Source organism: Pararge aegeria, chromosome 12, assembly GCF_905163445.1.
Source record: "Pararge aegeria chromosome 12, ilParAegt1.1, whole genome shotgun sequence".
NCBI lineage: Eukaryota > Metazoa > Arthropoda > Insecta > Lepidoptera > Nymphalidae > Pararge > Pararge aegeria.
The window spans coordinates 14,343,740-14,359,502 of record NC_053191.1 but is presented as its reverse complement, the minus strand read 5'-3'; the positions used below and the strand labels follow the sequence as shown (position 1 = coordinate 14,359,502).

At 36.3% G+C, this 15,763-nt stretch overlaps 1 protein-coding gene across 1 annotated transcript; it reads left to right on the top strand.

The window, feature by feature from the left end:
- Positions 1–10,680, top strand: LOC120628444 (tRNA pseudouridine(38/39) synthase). Its single transcript, XM_039896819.1, has 9 exons — positions 1–419; positions 1,231–1,361; positions 2,406–2,607; positions 3,885–4,054; positions 5,081–5,289; positions 7,068–7,215; positions 8,086–8,232; positions 9,977–10,164; positions 10,555–10,680. The coding sequence occupies exons 1-9, from the start codon at positions 333–335 to the stop codon at positions 10,614–10,616; spliced, it is 1,344 nt and encodes a 447-aa protein (XP_039752753.1). The 5' UTR covers positions 1–332; the 3' UTR covers positions 10,617–10,680.
- Positions 10,681–15,763: the final 5,083 nt, after the last annotated feature.

Sequence of the window (15,763 nt, the reverse complement as noted above, 5' to 3'; positions counted from 1 at the left end):
GTACACTCGAGTAAGGCTTACCTAAGTTACTGGTGCAAACGATATGTGCATACTTATTATTTTCACATCTTACTGACTGTTGCTTTCTACTTGCACGAGCTTTCTATGCTGCTACGTCTCGTTCCGAATCACAGTGACCAATTGCATGTTGTGAGTGATCAAATAGAGCTTTGTCACACACATAGAGGATTCGCAAAAAAGAATCGATTCATCGATAGGTTTTCAACCACCCTATTGCAATGTCGGAACACTAATGTCAGTTTGTAATTTGTTATTTGTTGCATGTTTACTATAAAAATATTTATTAGTGAAACCGAGCTCTTATTAAAATAATGGCAGAAAAAAATGGAAAAATGCTGTTCAAACAAAGAAAAATAAAAGGACTAAAGAGGGAAGAACTGTTAGCTATGGACAAAAACGTAACTATCAACGATGTTTTATGTTAGACGTGACATAACCTAATAACAACTTTCCCACATAAATTTCGAAGTCCTCAGGGATAGAAAGCTTATAAGTATTACTAATAGATGTAAAAGCATTAGCCTAGATTCATAGGATAATGATGATAGCGCTGAATCTAGGCCTTGAATGCCTTTGGTGGGGATCACCTATTAGTGATCCTTAAACAAGGGCACGGGTCTCCTCCCAGAGTGAGAAGGGACCCGAGCCCGGTGCCATAGTTAACCACGCTGGCCAAATGCAGATAGATAGGCTTCCGAAAATTTGGAGTATGGCGAACTCTCAGGCACAGTTTTACTCACAATGTTTTCTTTCACTGTTAAAGCAAGTGATATTTAATTGCTTAAATTAGAAAAGCACACTCCAAAAAGTTAAGGCAATGTTTGAATTTGGTCATCCTGATAGGCAGGCCATAGCTTCCACCACTAGGCTATCACCACTTCAGTTTGCATTAGCTGTCTGATATTCATTGGTAAAAATATATATAAAATTGCAACCTTTTGTAACAATTAAAGTCAATCCTGTAGTACTTCCTAGTACTGTGGTTCTATGATTGGCTCAGTGGCACACCAGTATCAGTAATTGTCTGCTCTCTGAAGAGCCTCCCACGTGAGTAGAGAGTAGTCTCCCAACCCATTTGCTTGAGACAATGTTGTCATATAGGTAGATACACCAACACTACAAATCCATTGACTACTTTAGAGTTATGCACATAAGGAAGCTGCTTTTTTAAATATACATTTTAACTTTACTTATATATAAACTCTACAGGACTTAGTAGAAAAGATAATACAATTAGAAGCTCACAATGAACAGTTGAAAAACATTATAAATAAAGGTTTAGGAGAGAATAATAGTGCCAAAGAACCGAGTGTGGCTGACAGAAAGTTTGATTTTAATAAGTAAGTAAATTTAAAAAAAATTATTATGTACATAAATAAAAATAATAAGAGAGTTATTATAAAAAAATATTCTGAAAGGATCTTAAAAGTCAGACAGGTGGTTGGTCATAAAAAATTATACCAAAACCAAAACATAAAATATACACAAATACTAAAAGTTACCCTTTTCATTTTGATGGTTTTATTAAATTATAAAATTAATATATTGTGTTGGGTATCAGAATAATTTATAATTATTTTATATAACATTTAAATGTTTTACTTTCTAAACTGGTGTCTTGTGTTGTAATTTATTTATAATGTATGCTACAAAACCCAAGCATAAATTATACAACTGAATAGGCTAAATGGTCATTGGTCTTTGCCTGTCCTGAAGGGGACAAATTAAAAAACAACTATGTTATATAGGCAACATTTTTAATAAGTTTTGGGGGAAAAGTCTTATATAAATAAGCAGGTTTTGAGCAATTATAATATGCATATTAACACATGCTTGAAGAAGAATAACTTTAAAAATTCACTATTTTGCACGCCTCATAAGTGAAGCTTTGAGGTGGGTATTACTGTCAGTTTACTGTCAGTTTATTCTCCAACTTAAAATGTCACTTTTTTTGTTCTTTATTTCTTTTATAAGTGAATATCTTTTTATGTATAAATAGACAAATGTTAAGAAAAAACATGATATTTTAAATCTCTTTTTATTATTTAAACTAATTAAAACATGGTTTAAAAAAGTTCTGTCTTGGACATCCGTGTGTCTGTATGTGCGGATCCCGTATCTTTTGGTCACTATAACAAGCAAAATACTTCACATATCAAGTTGGTTTTTTTGCATAGGCTTCAGTATTTTGAAGAATAGAAGCCTATTACTTTTCACAGTATAATTAGATGTAGTTTAAATATTATTTAATAAATACTTTTGCAAATTTACAAATAATCTCAATTTTATTGTAATGAATAAGATTATGTGGCGTACACTTTTAGATTTTCCAACTATTTAAAGTTATTAACTTGTTAAAAGTTATTTACTCTTTGCTTTACTAGATGTCACTACCGTCGAATACTCCTGCGAATCCTTTATTTTGGATGGAACTACCAAGGTCTGGCAGTACAGGAAGACTCAACTCAGACTATAGAGCACCATCTCTTTCACGCATTAAAAAAAACATGTTTAATAGAAAGTAGAGAAACGTCTCAATATCATAGATGTGGGAGGACTGATAAAGGAGTCAGCGCTTATGGACAGGTAGGTATGAGTCGATTTTTGATTTATTATTTATCTGTAGTATAAAGCTGAGGACTAATTGTTAGCTAAACAAAAAGGGTTGAACCCACATCAAGGTGGTTTTCTGTTGTCGGTAGTATGGAGGGTAGAGGTAAGAAGAGTCATCTTATATGGGAGAAAAGTTGAAAAAGTGTCCAGTTGTATGCGCTAAATAACAGTTCAAAAATCCTCCACAATGGCGCTGGTGGATGCACAGGGTATGGTATGAATGTAGCAATCGTAGATGAATTGAAGTATGCCGAGTTAAAAAATTTAATGTCATTATCGACTAAAGTAGTTAATTATTGAGAATTTCAACAACTTACGTTGTACAAAATATTGTGGTAAATATAACCTTACTTCCTTGTATCTCCATACTTCCTTGTTTATTTTTCAAGTCTACTCTAACAATATTTATATTTGGCGCTTCTTTTAAGAGTTACCCTGATGCAAATGTGGCGCCATCCTAATTTAATACATTTTGACGACACTTTTTCATATACACAGATGATCCTCCTTACCTCTACCCTCCATATGTATAAGGCCTTATAAATAGAAGTTGCATAACATACCAATAGACACTACTTTTGAAATGGAAAAAACATAACTGCATAACTATTCCAATGTTCTGCCACATTTATTCATACAGCATTAAAACTACTTCAACATTAGACCTCAACTACTCAAGAAGATTCTTTTCATTTAATTACACCCAGTTAATATGTGTTGTGTGGATTCTTTGTGATATAGAGTAGGTTGTTTTTTTGTGTCTGTCTTATACAATATTATTACACATACCTATTTTTTTTATGTATTATTATACCATAATAATCTTTAATACAGCTGATATTAGATTAAAAGTATATTAGTCATAGCTAATATCTGAACAAAATCTGGGTGCTATGGTATGAAAACAAAAGTTTAGTGCACAGTTGCAGTAATTTGACAAAAGCTAAGCTGCTTTCGTATTATTTGTCGTATCCCTCCTTGACGCAATGGGGCAGCGACCTTGCTTTCTGAGTCCAAGGCTGTGGGTTCGATTCCTACAACTGGAGAATGTTTGTGGGTTGAACATGAATGTTTTTCAGTGTCTGGGTGTTTTTCTGTTCATATTATAAGTATTTATGTATGCTAATTTTTCATAAGAATATTCATCAGCCGTTTTAGCACCCATTACACAAGCTACGCTTACTATGGGGCTAGATGGCGATGTGTGTATTAACGTAGTATATTTATTTATATCTGTAATTTTATTTCAGGTGATATCAATAACGGTACGAAGCAAACATGCGCTATCTGAGCAAAACCGCACTAGCTCCATATCCTCAGAGTTGCCTTACTGCAAAGTCTTGAACAGACTGCTGCCGAAAGAAATCCGCGCGGTCGCCTGGATGCCGATAACTGATGAAAGTCCAGAATTTAGTGCAAGGTTATAATGTCATATTTATACTAGCTGTTTACAGTGCCCGCGTTTATTTTGTCCGGTGTTTTTAAATGCCACAGGAATCTTGTATGACCATCTCCAGCGTGCAAACTAATTCTATGCAAAAGTCACAGAGACTTTAATTGACCCTCAAGTATGTATCTATACAAGGCTACCGAATGTTTTTTTTTTTTACCAGCCGCTTTACCGGGATTATTATTATCCCATACCCATCTCCAAGATACGAGGTACATGTGTGAAAAATTTTGACATAGAATTTGAGTACGAATATTATACATTCGAAAGTTTGTGAGGATGGAAGGTTGGATAAACTACTGAACCAATATGAGATCATTTTGGAATGTAGATAGATTCTACCCTGAAATAACACAGCTCTTTATTCCGGCAAAATGTACGGTCCCCGCAGGACTTCATTTCATTTCATTCATGCAAAACAATAAACTACGTACGACGCAGCTGGTTTATAATATTAGTATGGACTAGTATGGATAAAGGTATTTTACAGGAGAATTAATGAAATTTAAAAAAAAATCGGCAATTATAAAAAAGCTATGCGCCATTACATGTCCAAAGTCCCATATGGGCTTTTGGAGAATAGACCGAAACAGCAATGGCTTCTACTAGATGGCGCTATCAGTCTTTGAAGGCTGATTAAAAGTGACCTGGCATTTTGGCAAACAATACAGGCCGAGGTGAAAGCCGTAGTGTTGCTGGTTAAAATCCCACCGGTTCCGAGATTTTGACAAAACACAACTTTAATCTCCCAAGGGAAGGATTTGCTCATAATAACTACGCTGGGTGTCGGGTAGCAATGTCAGAGGACGTTGCTACCCGTTCTCTGTTATATTTCGTTCGTTATTTAGTTGCCTCGTGCGATATCCGCGAGAAGGAGAGAGGAGTTGACTATACCTACTCTGATTTGCCGTCACCACCGTTAGAATATCCCACCACAACAACAGAATAGTCAGTTAGTAAAATAAAGTAGACATACTTAAATAATCTCCCTTACAGATTCGATTGCAAGAAACGTCTATACAAATACTACTTTCCAAAATCCTCCCTCGATATCAACGCAATGAGGGACGCGTGTCGTTACCTGATTGGCTCGCACGACTTCCGCCATTTTTGCAAAATGGACGTCGGGAACAACGTCACGGAGTTCCGCCGGCAAATATTGGAGGCGGATGTCGGCGCTTTGGACGAAAAGGATTCTGATAATGGTAAGTGGGATTGTTACGCGCGGTTTATACAAGGCTAGAGGGAATGGTGATAAACGGTGCTAGTCCGACGGGGAATAGTAAATACCAAGATGCACAGGGCACAATACATACTTATTAATGAATAACTTTAAAGATCAATACTTTACTTAAATAATAATAGTTCAAAGTTGTTATAAATTTATACAAGCGATTTATACAAGGCTAGAAGAAATGGGGGTAGTAATCCGGTGGAGTATGGTAAATACTACAATGCACGGGAAACAATACATAATAATGAATAACTTTAGTTCTTATATCCCGAGATCAATACTTTTAGAGAAATAATTGTTTAAAGTTGTATGAAATACATGTTAGCCTTAATCACATTTAGCAGAATCGAATGAAGTTTCATTTTCAGCTATTTATAAATTTATTTTTTTTCATATTAAATAAGCGTAGCCACTCGATTTTTATATCCTCAAGTATACTTATAACACTTATATGAAAGTATGCTTAATAAATAAAATAAATAAATAATAAGTAAATATAATACGACAATACACACATCGCCATCTAACCCCAAAGTAAGCGTAGCTTGTGTTATGGGTAGATAGCTGATGAATATTTTTTTATAAATATAATACACATAAATACTTATAATATACAGATAAACACCCAGACACTGAAAAACATTCATGTTCATCACACAAATACTTTCCAGTTGTGGAACCGTTCCGCTGCCCACTGCGCCACTCGGCCGTCAAAAACCAATGATGAAGCCAACAGTTGGCATACCAAAACATGTTAACGCAGGAAACTGCTTCTGCGATCGCAACACAAAGCAGAACAAGCCAATAAATAGGTTAACTACGCTTTGCAGCATATTAGAGATCCCTCTAGCAGCTGAAAATATGCGATAACTACACGATGCGTACAAGTGTGTTACATCTAGCTAAATGCGAATCAATGCTGATAAATATAACCCGCGCCTTACGCTGTAGAAAATTTGCGATATTACAAAAAAAGGCCGTAATTTTTTTTTCGTAATTCTTTATTTTTACGCCACTATGCGCAAAAGGTGTGTGTCCCTAGTGCGAAGATTGCGGAGCAGCACTAACAGCAATCTGAAAATGATTGCGAGTAAGTTAGACTGCAGGTACGTGGGTCATTGCTTTGCCATTTCAAATGGAATGGGGCAGCTTTGACTCGCGTACATTCAGTATAATCTATAGGTAGTTATAATATTAATTAAATTGTGTATGTTTATTTTTTAGTAATAACATAGAAAGTAAGTTGTAATACTAACAAATTGAGCTTATATAAAATGCTCGAAATAAAATTATTATTATTTTCTATCATTTATTCTTTTTCATTTTTTTTCTTTTATTCCTAACCATGCTTAAAAAAAAAAACACTATTAAAAATTAATAGAAAAAACATCCACCCTCCGCTTGCGGGGCTTTTGAATGCCCAAGCAACCGGCGGTCAGGACCTTGTAGAATCAAATTCAAATGTAAAAATATTTTATTCATGTAGACCTTATTACAGGCACTTACGAAGCGTTCCTACAATTAATATGTTACACTAATGTTAGTGATGGTGATAACTGCATTCGTTAACTTAAAACTAAAGCTAGGAGGGTTCCAAACGCACCCTGGTCTAAGAAGAGCCCACAACAAACTTAGCTAGGTTTGAATCTGCCATGCAACTCCTTACTAGTCCTTACCGCCACACGATCTGAGTTACTAAGTACTTACTTACTTACTAGTTATTATTGTTATTATTTATTATTTTTTCAGCCACATCGATGTATATGCTGATGATAGCAGGAAACGCTTTCCTCTGGCATCAAATCAGGTGTATAATGGGATTGCTGTTATTAATTGGGCAAGGAAGAGAATCGCCAACTGTTATTAAGGAGTTGCTAGATGTGGAGACTAATCCAAGGTTAGTATTTTTGTTTGTTTGTGTGAACTCTTTATAGTACAAGCAAAAAAAAAAAAAACTAAAGAGAAACTTGACAAATAGCTTAGGCGTGCAAAGGTAGTCTGATCTCTCCTAGACAACCTTCGGTGTCAGTAATTCGAAAGGCTGGATGCGGATGCGAATTGAATGCTATTATTGTGATAATGGTTCTAATTCTGTTGTAAAGGTTGTCAAGTTTTGTTGAAGTTAACAAAACTTGACGACCTGCCTGGCGCAGTGGTTCGTGCTGCGATTTATAAGTGGGATCAGTGGCGTGCACTTCATACAAACACGAAAGCACGGCCTACCCTAAAAAAATTCATACAGCTCGAATAGAAGGAGAACTTTCCAATCTTATGCCCAACTTCGTTGAACCCCCCATGTACGCCACCGAGTGGGAGGTCCAGGTTTCCCAGGCGCGGGCAATTTGGAAATTAATTTTTCAGTCACTGCCCACTGCGCCAATCGGCCGTCGTGATATGATGATGATTTAACTGTCTAATAAATCTTTACAATAATAATGAGATTCTCCGGGCAATGTTCGAGCACTTGGATGTCGCCTTCTTGCGGCATTGGTTGAAACAACATCGCAGTGCGAATCGGAAATAAACTTTATTTTTTTTTGTTTTAATTACTATTATTTTTTTTTTTAGTAATTAAATTTGTAATTGTAGATTGATATTTATTTAAATTTTAATATTGCTTTTAATTTTTTTTTTGTTTTGTATTAATAGCAATTTTAATTTGATTTAAATATATATTCAAATATGTACAGACTACGATCTTGATCGTATTTTTTGTATTTTTGTTTTAATTTTGGCCCGAATCAAAAGCATTTATTATTATTTACAGAAAACCTCAGTACACCATGGCGCTTGACGTTCCCCTTAACTTATTCCACTGTACTTACGATGTGGACAAAGATTGGGTTTATGATGAAGAGGAACTGAGAACTGTTATTGCTCATTTACAGAGTGATTGGACGATGCATAGTGTGAAGTAAGTAACTAAGAAAACTGTGGCCAATGCCAATGGTTAGAGTCTAAAGATCTCTTGCAGATCTTGCTTGCAAAACATACTCAAAAACACTCAACACTCACACGCACATAGACGCACGAACACTCACCCACACTCACATACACACACACAAACACACGCACACGTGCGTCGCACACGTACACGAACACGTATATTATAAAATTGTAAGTTGTATTGTTTGACGTAATATGCTCTATATTTGGTGTATGGAGGGTAGAGGTAAGGAGAGTCATCTGTGTATATGAAAAAGTGTCGTCAAAATGTATTAAATTAGGATGGCGCCACATTTGCATCTGGGTAACTCTTAAAAGAAGCGCCAAATATAAATATTGTTAGAGTAGACTTGAAAAATAAACAAGGAAGTATGGAGATACAAGGAAGTAAGGTTATATTTACCACAATATTTTGTACAACGTAAGTTGTTGAAATTCTCAATAATTAACTACTTTAGTCGATAATGACATTAAATTTTTTAACTCGGCATACTTCAATTCATCTACGATTGCTACATTCATATCCTGTGCATCCACCAGCGCCATTGTGGAGGATTTTTGAACTGTTATTTAGCGCATACACTGGACACTTTTTCAACTTTTCTCCCATATAAGATGACTCTCCTTACCTCTACCCTCCATAATTTGGTGAAGGCAAATCAGAATAGAGTAGTCCCCACCCCTCCCCATCCCGCGGTTCAAGCCCACGGACCAGCCTTTTCAGAAATAGTAGTGTAGCGGTCTCCACATCCAAACCCTACCATACCAAACTAGGTGACAAAAATTTATTAAGTTCCAAAGATGAATGTTCCGACCTCGGTCCCCAAGCACGATCACCCGCGCGGAGGAAGATCCTTCTATTATTACGGCCGAGCGTATCACCATTGCTCCCGTACAGTAGGGTTCAGGCCGTAGACCACGCCGGCCGAGCCCGGATTTGTACACTTCACCCTCCATTGTGTACATTAGGGAGAACTCTCAGACAAGATATTACTCTGAGGCAAGATATACATTAAGCTATACAGTTCATCCCCAATTATCGTTTTATTCCGGACACCGTTAAAGCAAGTCAATTGCTCAAATTAAAAACGCACATAATTGAAAAGTTAGACGTGCTTACTGGGAATCGATCTTGGTCCCCGAGAGTCTGAAGTCCTAACCACTGTGCTATCTACGCTTAGATTTTTAACCATTCCATGCAAATTTAAATAGGCTTCCATACTATGCATCTGATAAGTGTTGTATTAAACATTATTATATAGGTATATAATTTTATGCTATGTCATTCATAGTATAAAATTACTTTAGGTAAATGCATGCGAATATCCCATATTTAGACTGAACAAATAAAAGTGATTAAAATATAATTTAAATTCGTTAATTTTTTTTATTTATTTATACACTTTAATCGTACACCACAAAAAGAAAGAAAAAAACAATGGGCACAACAAGAGGAAACTTAAAAGTAGGATACAAAAGGCGGCCTTATCGCTTAGTAGCGATCTCTTCCAGGCAACTTTAGGATTAGGAAACCCAAGGGAAACGGATTGGTGGGGTGTATTATTATTATATACATACTTACGAACACACACACACGCTAATACTTATCCAGATTACACACATAAAATAATAATAATACATAAATATAAAAAAAAGTAAACTAAAATATACTATAACATAAAATAAATACTAAAATATCTTTTTTTTTACAGAACATCCATGATAAAAGATTGCATGTTAAATTTAGAAGCGATTCTCGATAGCTTACCAAAAGGGAAAGAGATGGCAGATAGCAAAGAGAATGTATCAGAAAGAGACAGAGTGATGGCTCACACGACCTGTTTGTTACAAGGCGTCACACCAAGAAATTATACTCCATTGTTGAAACGGGTCACATGTTGTAAGCACAAAAACTTTTTTTTAATAACTTTTTTTATCGGAACGTTTAATAGCTTGGCGGTACGCCTGTGTCTGTGTAACTAGCCACGGCAAAGAGACGTCCACCAGATCAGACCAGAGAAATTTCCCCCGGGATTCGAACCCGGAACTACCCGTTTATGATCCCAAAGCGCCCACCACTGCGCTAGGGAGGTCGTTGAAATTTTAAAATAACTACTTGTCAATATTCCTGCCCTTGATTTCCTGGCGATCGAAAAGCAAAACCGAATGTATAACTCGTTTATAAGACCCATTTTATGCACTAGTAGTACAATCTACTATTATTTTATGACCTAAAAATATATCTATATTCGATATATTAATTAAACGTATTTTTTTAATTCATTTACAGCTACATTAGATGAAAGGATAGAATACTATAGGAAGAAAAGAAAAATTGCCATCGTTGAATAAATTTACACAATCTATTGCCGTACTGTTAAGTATGAACACTTTTCTAAATAAATAACTTAATAAATATAAACGTGTTTTATTCATTAAACCAGTCTATATATTGAATATCCTGGCCTTTATTATCTTATGTAACCCTGCTGAATATTTTTTTCGTAACAGTAACTTTTATGTTTAGAATACTTGAGAAATTCTCAGATTCAGATTTTTTATTATAAATGTGAATATTTATTACATATTCACGACACTATGAATAAGTTGTCTTATTTTAAAATTTTCAATAAAATGATAATAATAAAACCGATTTCGCTGAAATTTTAAGGAGGCAGCTTATACCTACCCTTAACTGAGACATGCTACATTTTATTCCGTATATTTGAAAAGTTAAGAATTTTCCGGAATAAAATGATAATGAAAGAATTGGGAATGCACTGTTTAGCTTGTACCCTAAACGATAGGATACACTTTATCCGGGAAAGTCAAAAGTTCCTGCAGGAATAATTTGTGCAACATTTCTACAAACCTACATAAAACAAAACTTAATAAATACTACAGACTATAAAATAATTAATAGTTTTTCTTGTCACAGTAAAATGAAAATGTATTTTTTTTTATTCTCTGGTATTCTCATTCATTTGGGGTGATCGAATTCGATTTCGGACAAGGACTTCTTACCTTTCGTAGTTATGTGCCTTTTTAATTTAAGCCATTAAATTAAAAAGACACAACCTTATATCATATCAACTTGCTTTAACATAAAGGAAAACTTTGTTAGGTAACCTACATGCCCCAGAGTTGTTCATTAAGTTTTCAAAGACGAATGAAGTACTTTGATCCGCAGTTGTAGCGGGCCTGTTAAGTTTTTAGATGATAAAATAGTATATTTTAACAGTTTTTACAGTCATTTTGCGTGCGACAAGGATAATTTGCGTGTGTTAAGTATAATTTGCGTGCGCCAAGTAAACTTGTCGCACTCAAATAACAGTTTCATTTACGAAAAAACTCACGCGTCATTTTAAAATGGGCAAACAGCTCTTTTTCAACCGCAACAGCGAGTACTAAGATACTACTTATCCCGCATAAGTAATAAAGACGTACTTAGTTGAAATATATAAACAAATTTTGGTATGTTTGTCTGTTTGTCCTGACTAACAATAAATTTTTTTTAACATCATCTATAGAAGTTTGACTAAATCAAAAACCTTTTTTTTGTTAATTTGAAACGATTATTTTGGTCCATTAATTTGTTTGTCGGCCGACTGGCGCAGTGGGTAGCGACCCTGCTTACTGATTCCCACAACTGGAAAATGTTTGTGTGATGAGCATGATTGTTTGCAGTGTCTGGGTGTTTGTCTGTATATTATAAGTATCATGATAATATTCTTCAGTCATATTACTACCTGTAACACAAGCTACGCTTACCATGGGGCTAGATGACGATGTTTGTATTGTCATAGTATATTATAAATTATTATTATAAATTTGTCTTTTTGTGCGAACTAACAATTACATTTTAATTTAACATAATCTAAAGAATTTTTACTAAATGTTAATTTTAATTAAAACAAAAGCTAACGAACACAGTCAAGAAGTTATACTTGTTACTTTTAATATGGAGCATGGACGAACGAGAAGCTTTAACACTTAAAATTCAGTGTCGGTGCGTAGTCAATTTATTGCAGAAATAAAGTCCCGTTGCGTGAGCCATGCCCTGGTTTTGCCTCATCTCATTTCTCAATGTAAGCCGACATCTCATTTGCGCCAAAGCAAATATGAAAGTGCACCCACACACACACACACATAAGAATACGAGTACTTATATCATATCATAATCAATTCAACCGATCGACGTCCACTGCTGGACATAGGTCTTTTGTAGGGAATTCCACAATCCACGGTCCTGGGCCGCTTGTTTCCAGAAGTTCACAGAGTCTCCCATGATTTCGTCTGTCCACCTCGTTGGGAGCCGACCTACGCTGTGTTTCTACCAGTGCCTGGTCGCCTTACCACAACCTATAACCCCAACGTCCATCGGTTGTCCTAGCTATGTGCCCTGCCCATTGTCACTTCAGCTTCGCGACTCGTTAGCTATATCCACACGCGTGCATAGAGAGTATGCATATTATATAAAATTAATAAAATCTTCAATACCAGTTACAAAAACTTAAGGGTAGGCTTTTCATAACTCTTACAATGTCTATCCTTAAGTTTTTTTATAAATCATATTGGAGTTTTTTTTCATTCTGTGCATACCCTCTATGCACGCTACTGGCTATATCGGTAACTATAGGTCTTCTACGCACCTCCTCACTTCTGATTTGATCACGTAGAGATACTCCTTAGCATAGCTCTCGCCATCGCCCGCTGAGTGTTTCAGTCTTCTCATAAGGTCCATACTCAGCGACCACTTTTCGGAGCCATAAGTTGTCGCTGGCAATACGCTATGTTCGAAGCCTTTGATCTTCAGGGTTAATACATTAAGTATATACTTTTTCTAATTACGCTTCAAGTAAACCCTTGTGTACAATTAACTGATGGTAAGTAATGCTTTAATCTAAGATGGCCATGGGCTAATCTGTTAGGATATAGCAGTAAATACCCCGAGTCGGTTTCTACAGGCATTTTGACAACCTTCCTGGAGCAACGGTGAGCGCTGTGAATTTAAGTAGGAGGTCCCGGGTACGATTCCCGTCAGAGGCATGTTGTAAGCTTATACTTTCTCAATTTTCTCTGGTCTGGTCTGGTAGGGGGCTTTGGCCATGGCATCCTACCGACAAAGATGTGCTGCTAAGCGAATTAGTGTTCCTGTGCGATGTCGCGTAGAAACCGATGACCGTATGAGTTATGACTACCATAACTCCGTAACAGGCTAGCCCGCTACCATCTTAGACTGCATCTTCACTTATCACCAGGTGAGATTGCGGTCAAGGGCTAACTTGTAGTAGAACAAAAAACAAAACAAAATCTTATTTATTGCACCACCTACCTCTTTTTCTATGTTTTTTCCTTTTACGCCATTGGTTGCCTGGAAGAAATCGCTATGTAGCGATAAGGCCACCAAATTGTACTCTCTTGATTTGTATTTATATCTTTGTAACTACTTTTTGTTTCTTTGGTGTACAATAAAAGTGTATTCATTCATTCATTCATTCACGTCGACACGTCGTTACTAACGCAGTACCTACCTACATAACTTCTCGAACTTCGTGCGTTTCGATACGCAGAATTCAATATTCGGTATCAGCCAATCAGCGGGAAGTTACAGTTGACTACCTGCGCGTAGCTACACTCCCGGCTAACTTCGAAGACGACATAAAGTTTGCATGGAACTATTACTAGCCACGACCGAAGCCTCCCGCCAGACTTAAGACATACCTACGCATTTGGTTGATGCGGACTGTAGCAACTTTACTATCCCGGTAGGTATACCATGTCGACTGTTTTATACAAAGTAATTTTACTTTTAATTTGTGTGTGGAACAGTTAGTGCCAACTGTAAAAAAGGCTATTTTTTGACCGTAGGACGACGACGACGGCGACGCCCCCTGGATATTGAATCGTCAAACTCAAATGGGTCCAATCCTTAGACTGTTTAAACAAAGTTATAAAACGATCCACCAGATCGTTCTGTAACTAAACCGAATCTATTCCTAGCTGATACTTAACTGTATTATCAGTCAATGGGCATTTATTACGTAGGCTTACTGAGGTAATTTTTGGTTAGGTTTGCCTGAGATTCGTTAGAATTCTTATGTTCACCTTGTGGACGGTCTACTAACGCTGTATTCTGGTTCGGATTCGCCATTCTGGCATATTTTGATCCTTAGGTCCATACTCTATCAGTGCTCAAAGCTATCTGCCTTACTTTAGGTACGCCAATTGCCTCAATGCTATGGCGAACATAGCTTCGCTCCTAGTGCCTCAATTTTGCTTACATGGGTAACCTACTTAAACGGGCAATGGTTACCTACTACAATTGTTCTGGTTCTTCTACGCATTTCTTTATAATTGATTTGATCACGTACTTAGGTACGAGTAGATATAAAAGTAAACTGGATACAGCTCTCTCCATCTGCATTGTCCTCTGAGTGACTTCGAGCTTACAGTATAAAGTTAGCGACCAGGTTTCAGAGTCATATCAAGTGGCAATACGGCTTAGAATATTAATGCCTATTATTCTATGTATTGTGCACTGTTCGAAGACTGGTCCTTAGAACTCACTCGCGAATCTTCCCGAACGCTGCCTATCCGAATTGGCTTCGGCACTACATCTCTTTCTCGAAATTGGACATACTTAACCGTTTCAATAATTGTAGTCAAGGGTGAAAAGATTTAATACCTACCAAATAACTGCTTCTGAGCTTGTTCAACGTTGGTTTGCTCGGCTGCCACATGGAGAAATTGAAGGATTGTACTTGCATGATGGCTTATCCAGACTTCTTCAGCCCAAACATCTGATTGTAGTTTTCATTATCATTGACTAAAACTATTCCGCTCAAAGGACCATTTCACAATGATTATGATCAGTGGTTAAAACCACTATCTACTAAACCATTGCCAATTACAAATTATGTAAATACTTAAATAGGTTTATAGAATTATAATTTCTTTGAATTGAAGAATCATTATTTATCTGGTACAGAGCGTAGGTACCAGATAAATTCCGTATAATTTATGCAGTCTCTGACAATAGCGTTAAACCATTAAAAAGCAAAACGAACGCGATAAATCGACCTCTAAACAGGAGCGCATTTTGTATCCGTAATTGTCCCTGTAATGATTATGGCATTGTAGGTGCATTGTACTTCGCAGCTAAACCGGCCGCGGTAAGCGGACGCAATATTTTACTATCGCACTGCACATTACGTACGCAGTGTTAGAAGGCTGCTACGGGCGTGTAGCGGTCTTTGCCGCGCGCGAAGCCTACTTTCCAACAAATCCAGCTTTTGCTAACTAAAATAGATTCACTATGTAAAAAGCGTTTTTTAAATTTCGATTTCGGATTTCTAACGTTCATATTAATTATCTGTACCTGTAAATGTAAGCCGGCTAATTTAAAAAGTTCGTGCTCATCATGTGTCTTTCAAGGTTTAATGGGTCATCTAAAAAATGGAGTAGCAACTAGCATGACTTTGACAGTTCGCTATAAA

Coding starts and splice junctions, on each gene's coding strand:
- LOC120628444 (XM_039896819.1), top strand. CDS start 333: ATGGCAGAAAAAAATGGAAAAATGCTGTTCAAACAAAGAAAAATAAAA. Junction 1,362..2,405: donor AGAAAGTTTGATTTTAATAA/GTAAGTAAATTT, acceptor TTGCTTTACTAG/ATGTCACTACCGTCGAATAC. Junction 10,165..10,554: donor GTTGAAACGGGTCACATGTT/GTAAGCACAAAA, acceptor ATTCATTTACAG/CTACATTAGATGAAAGGATA.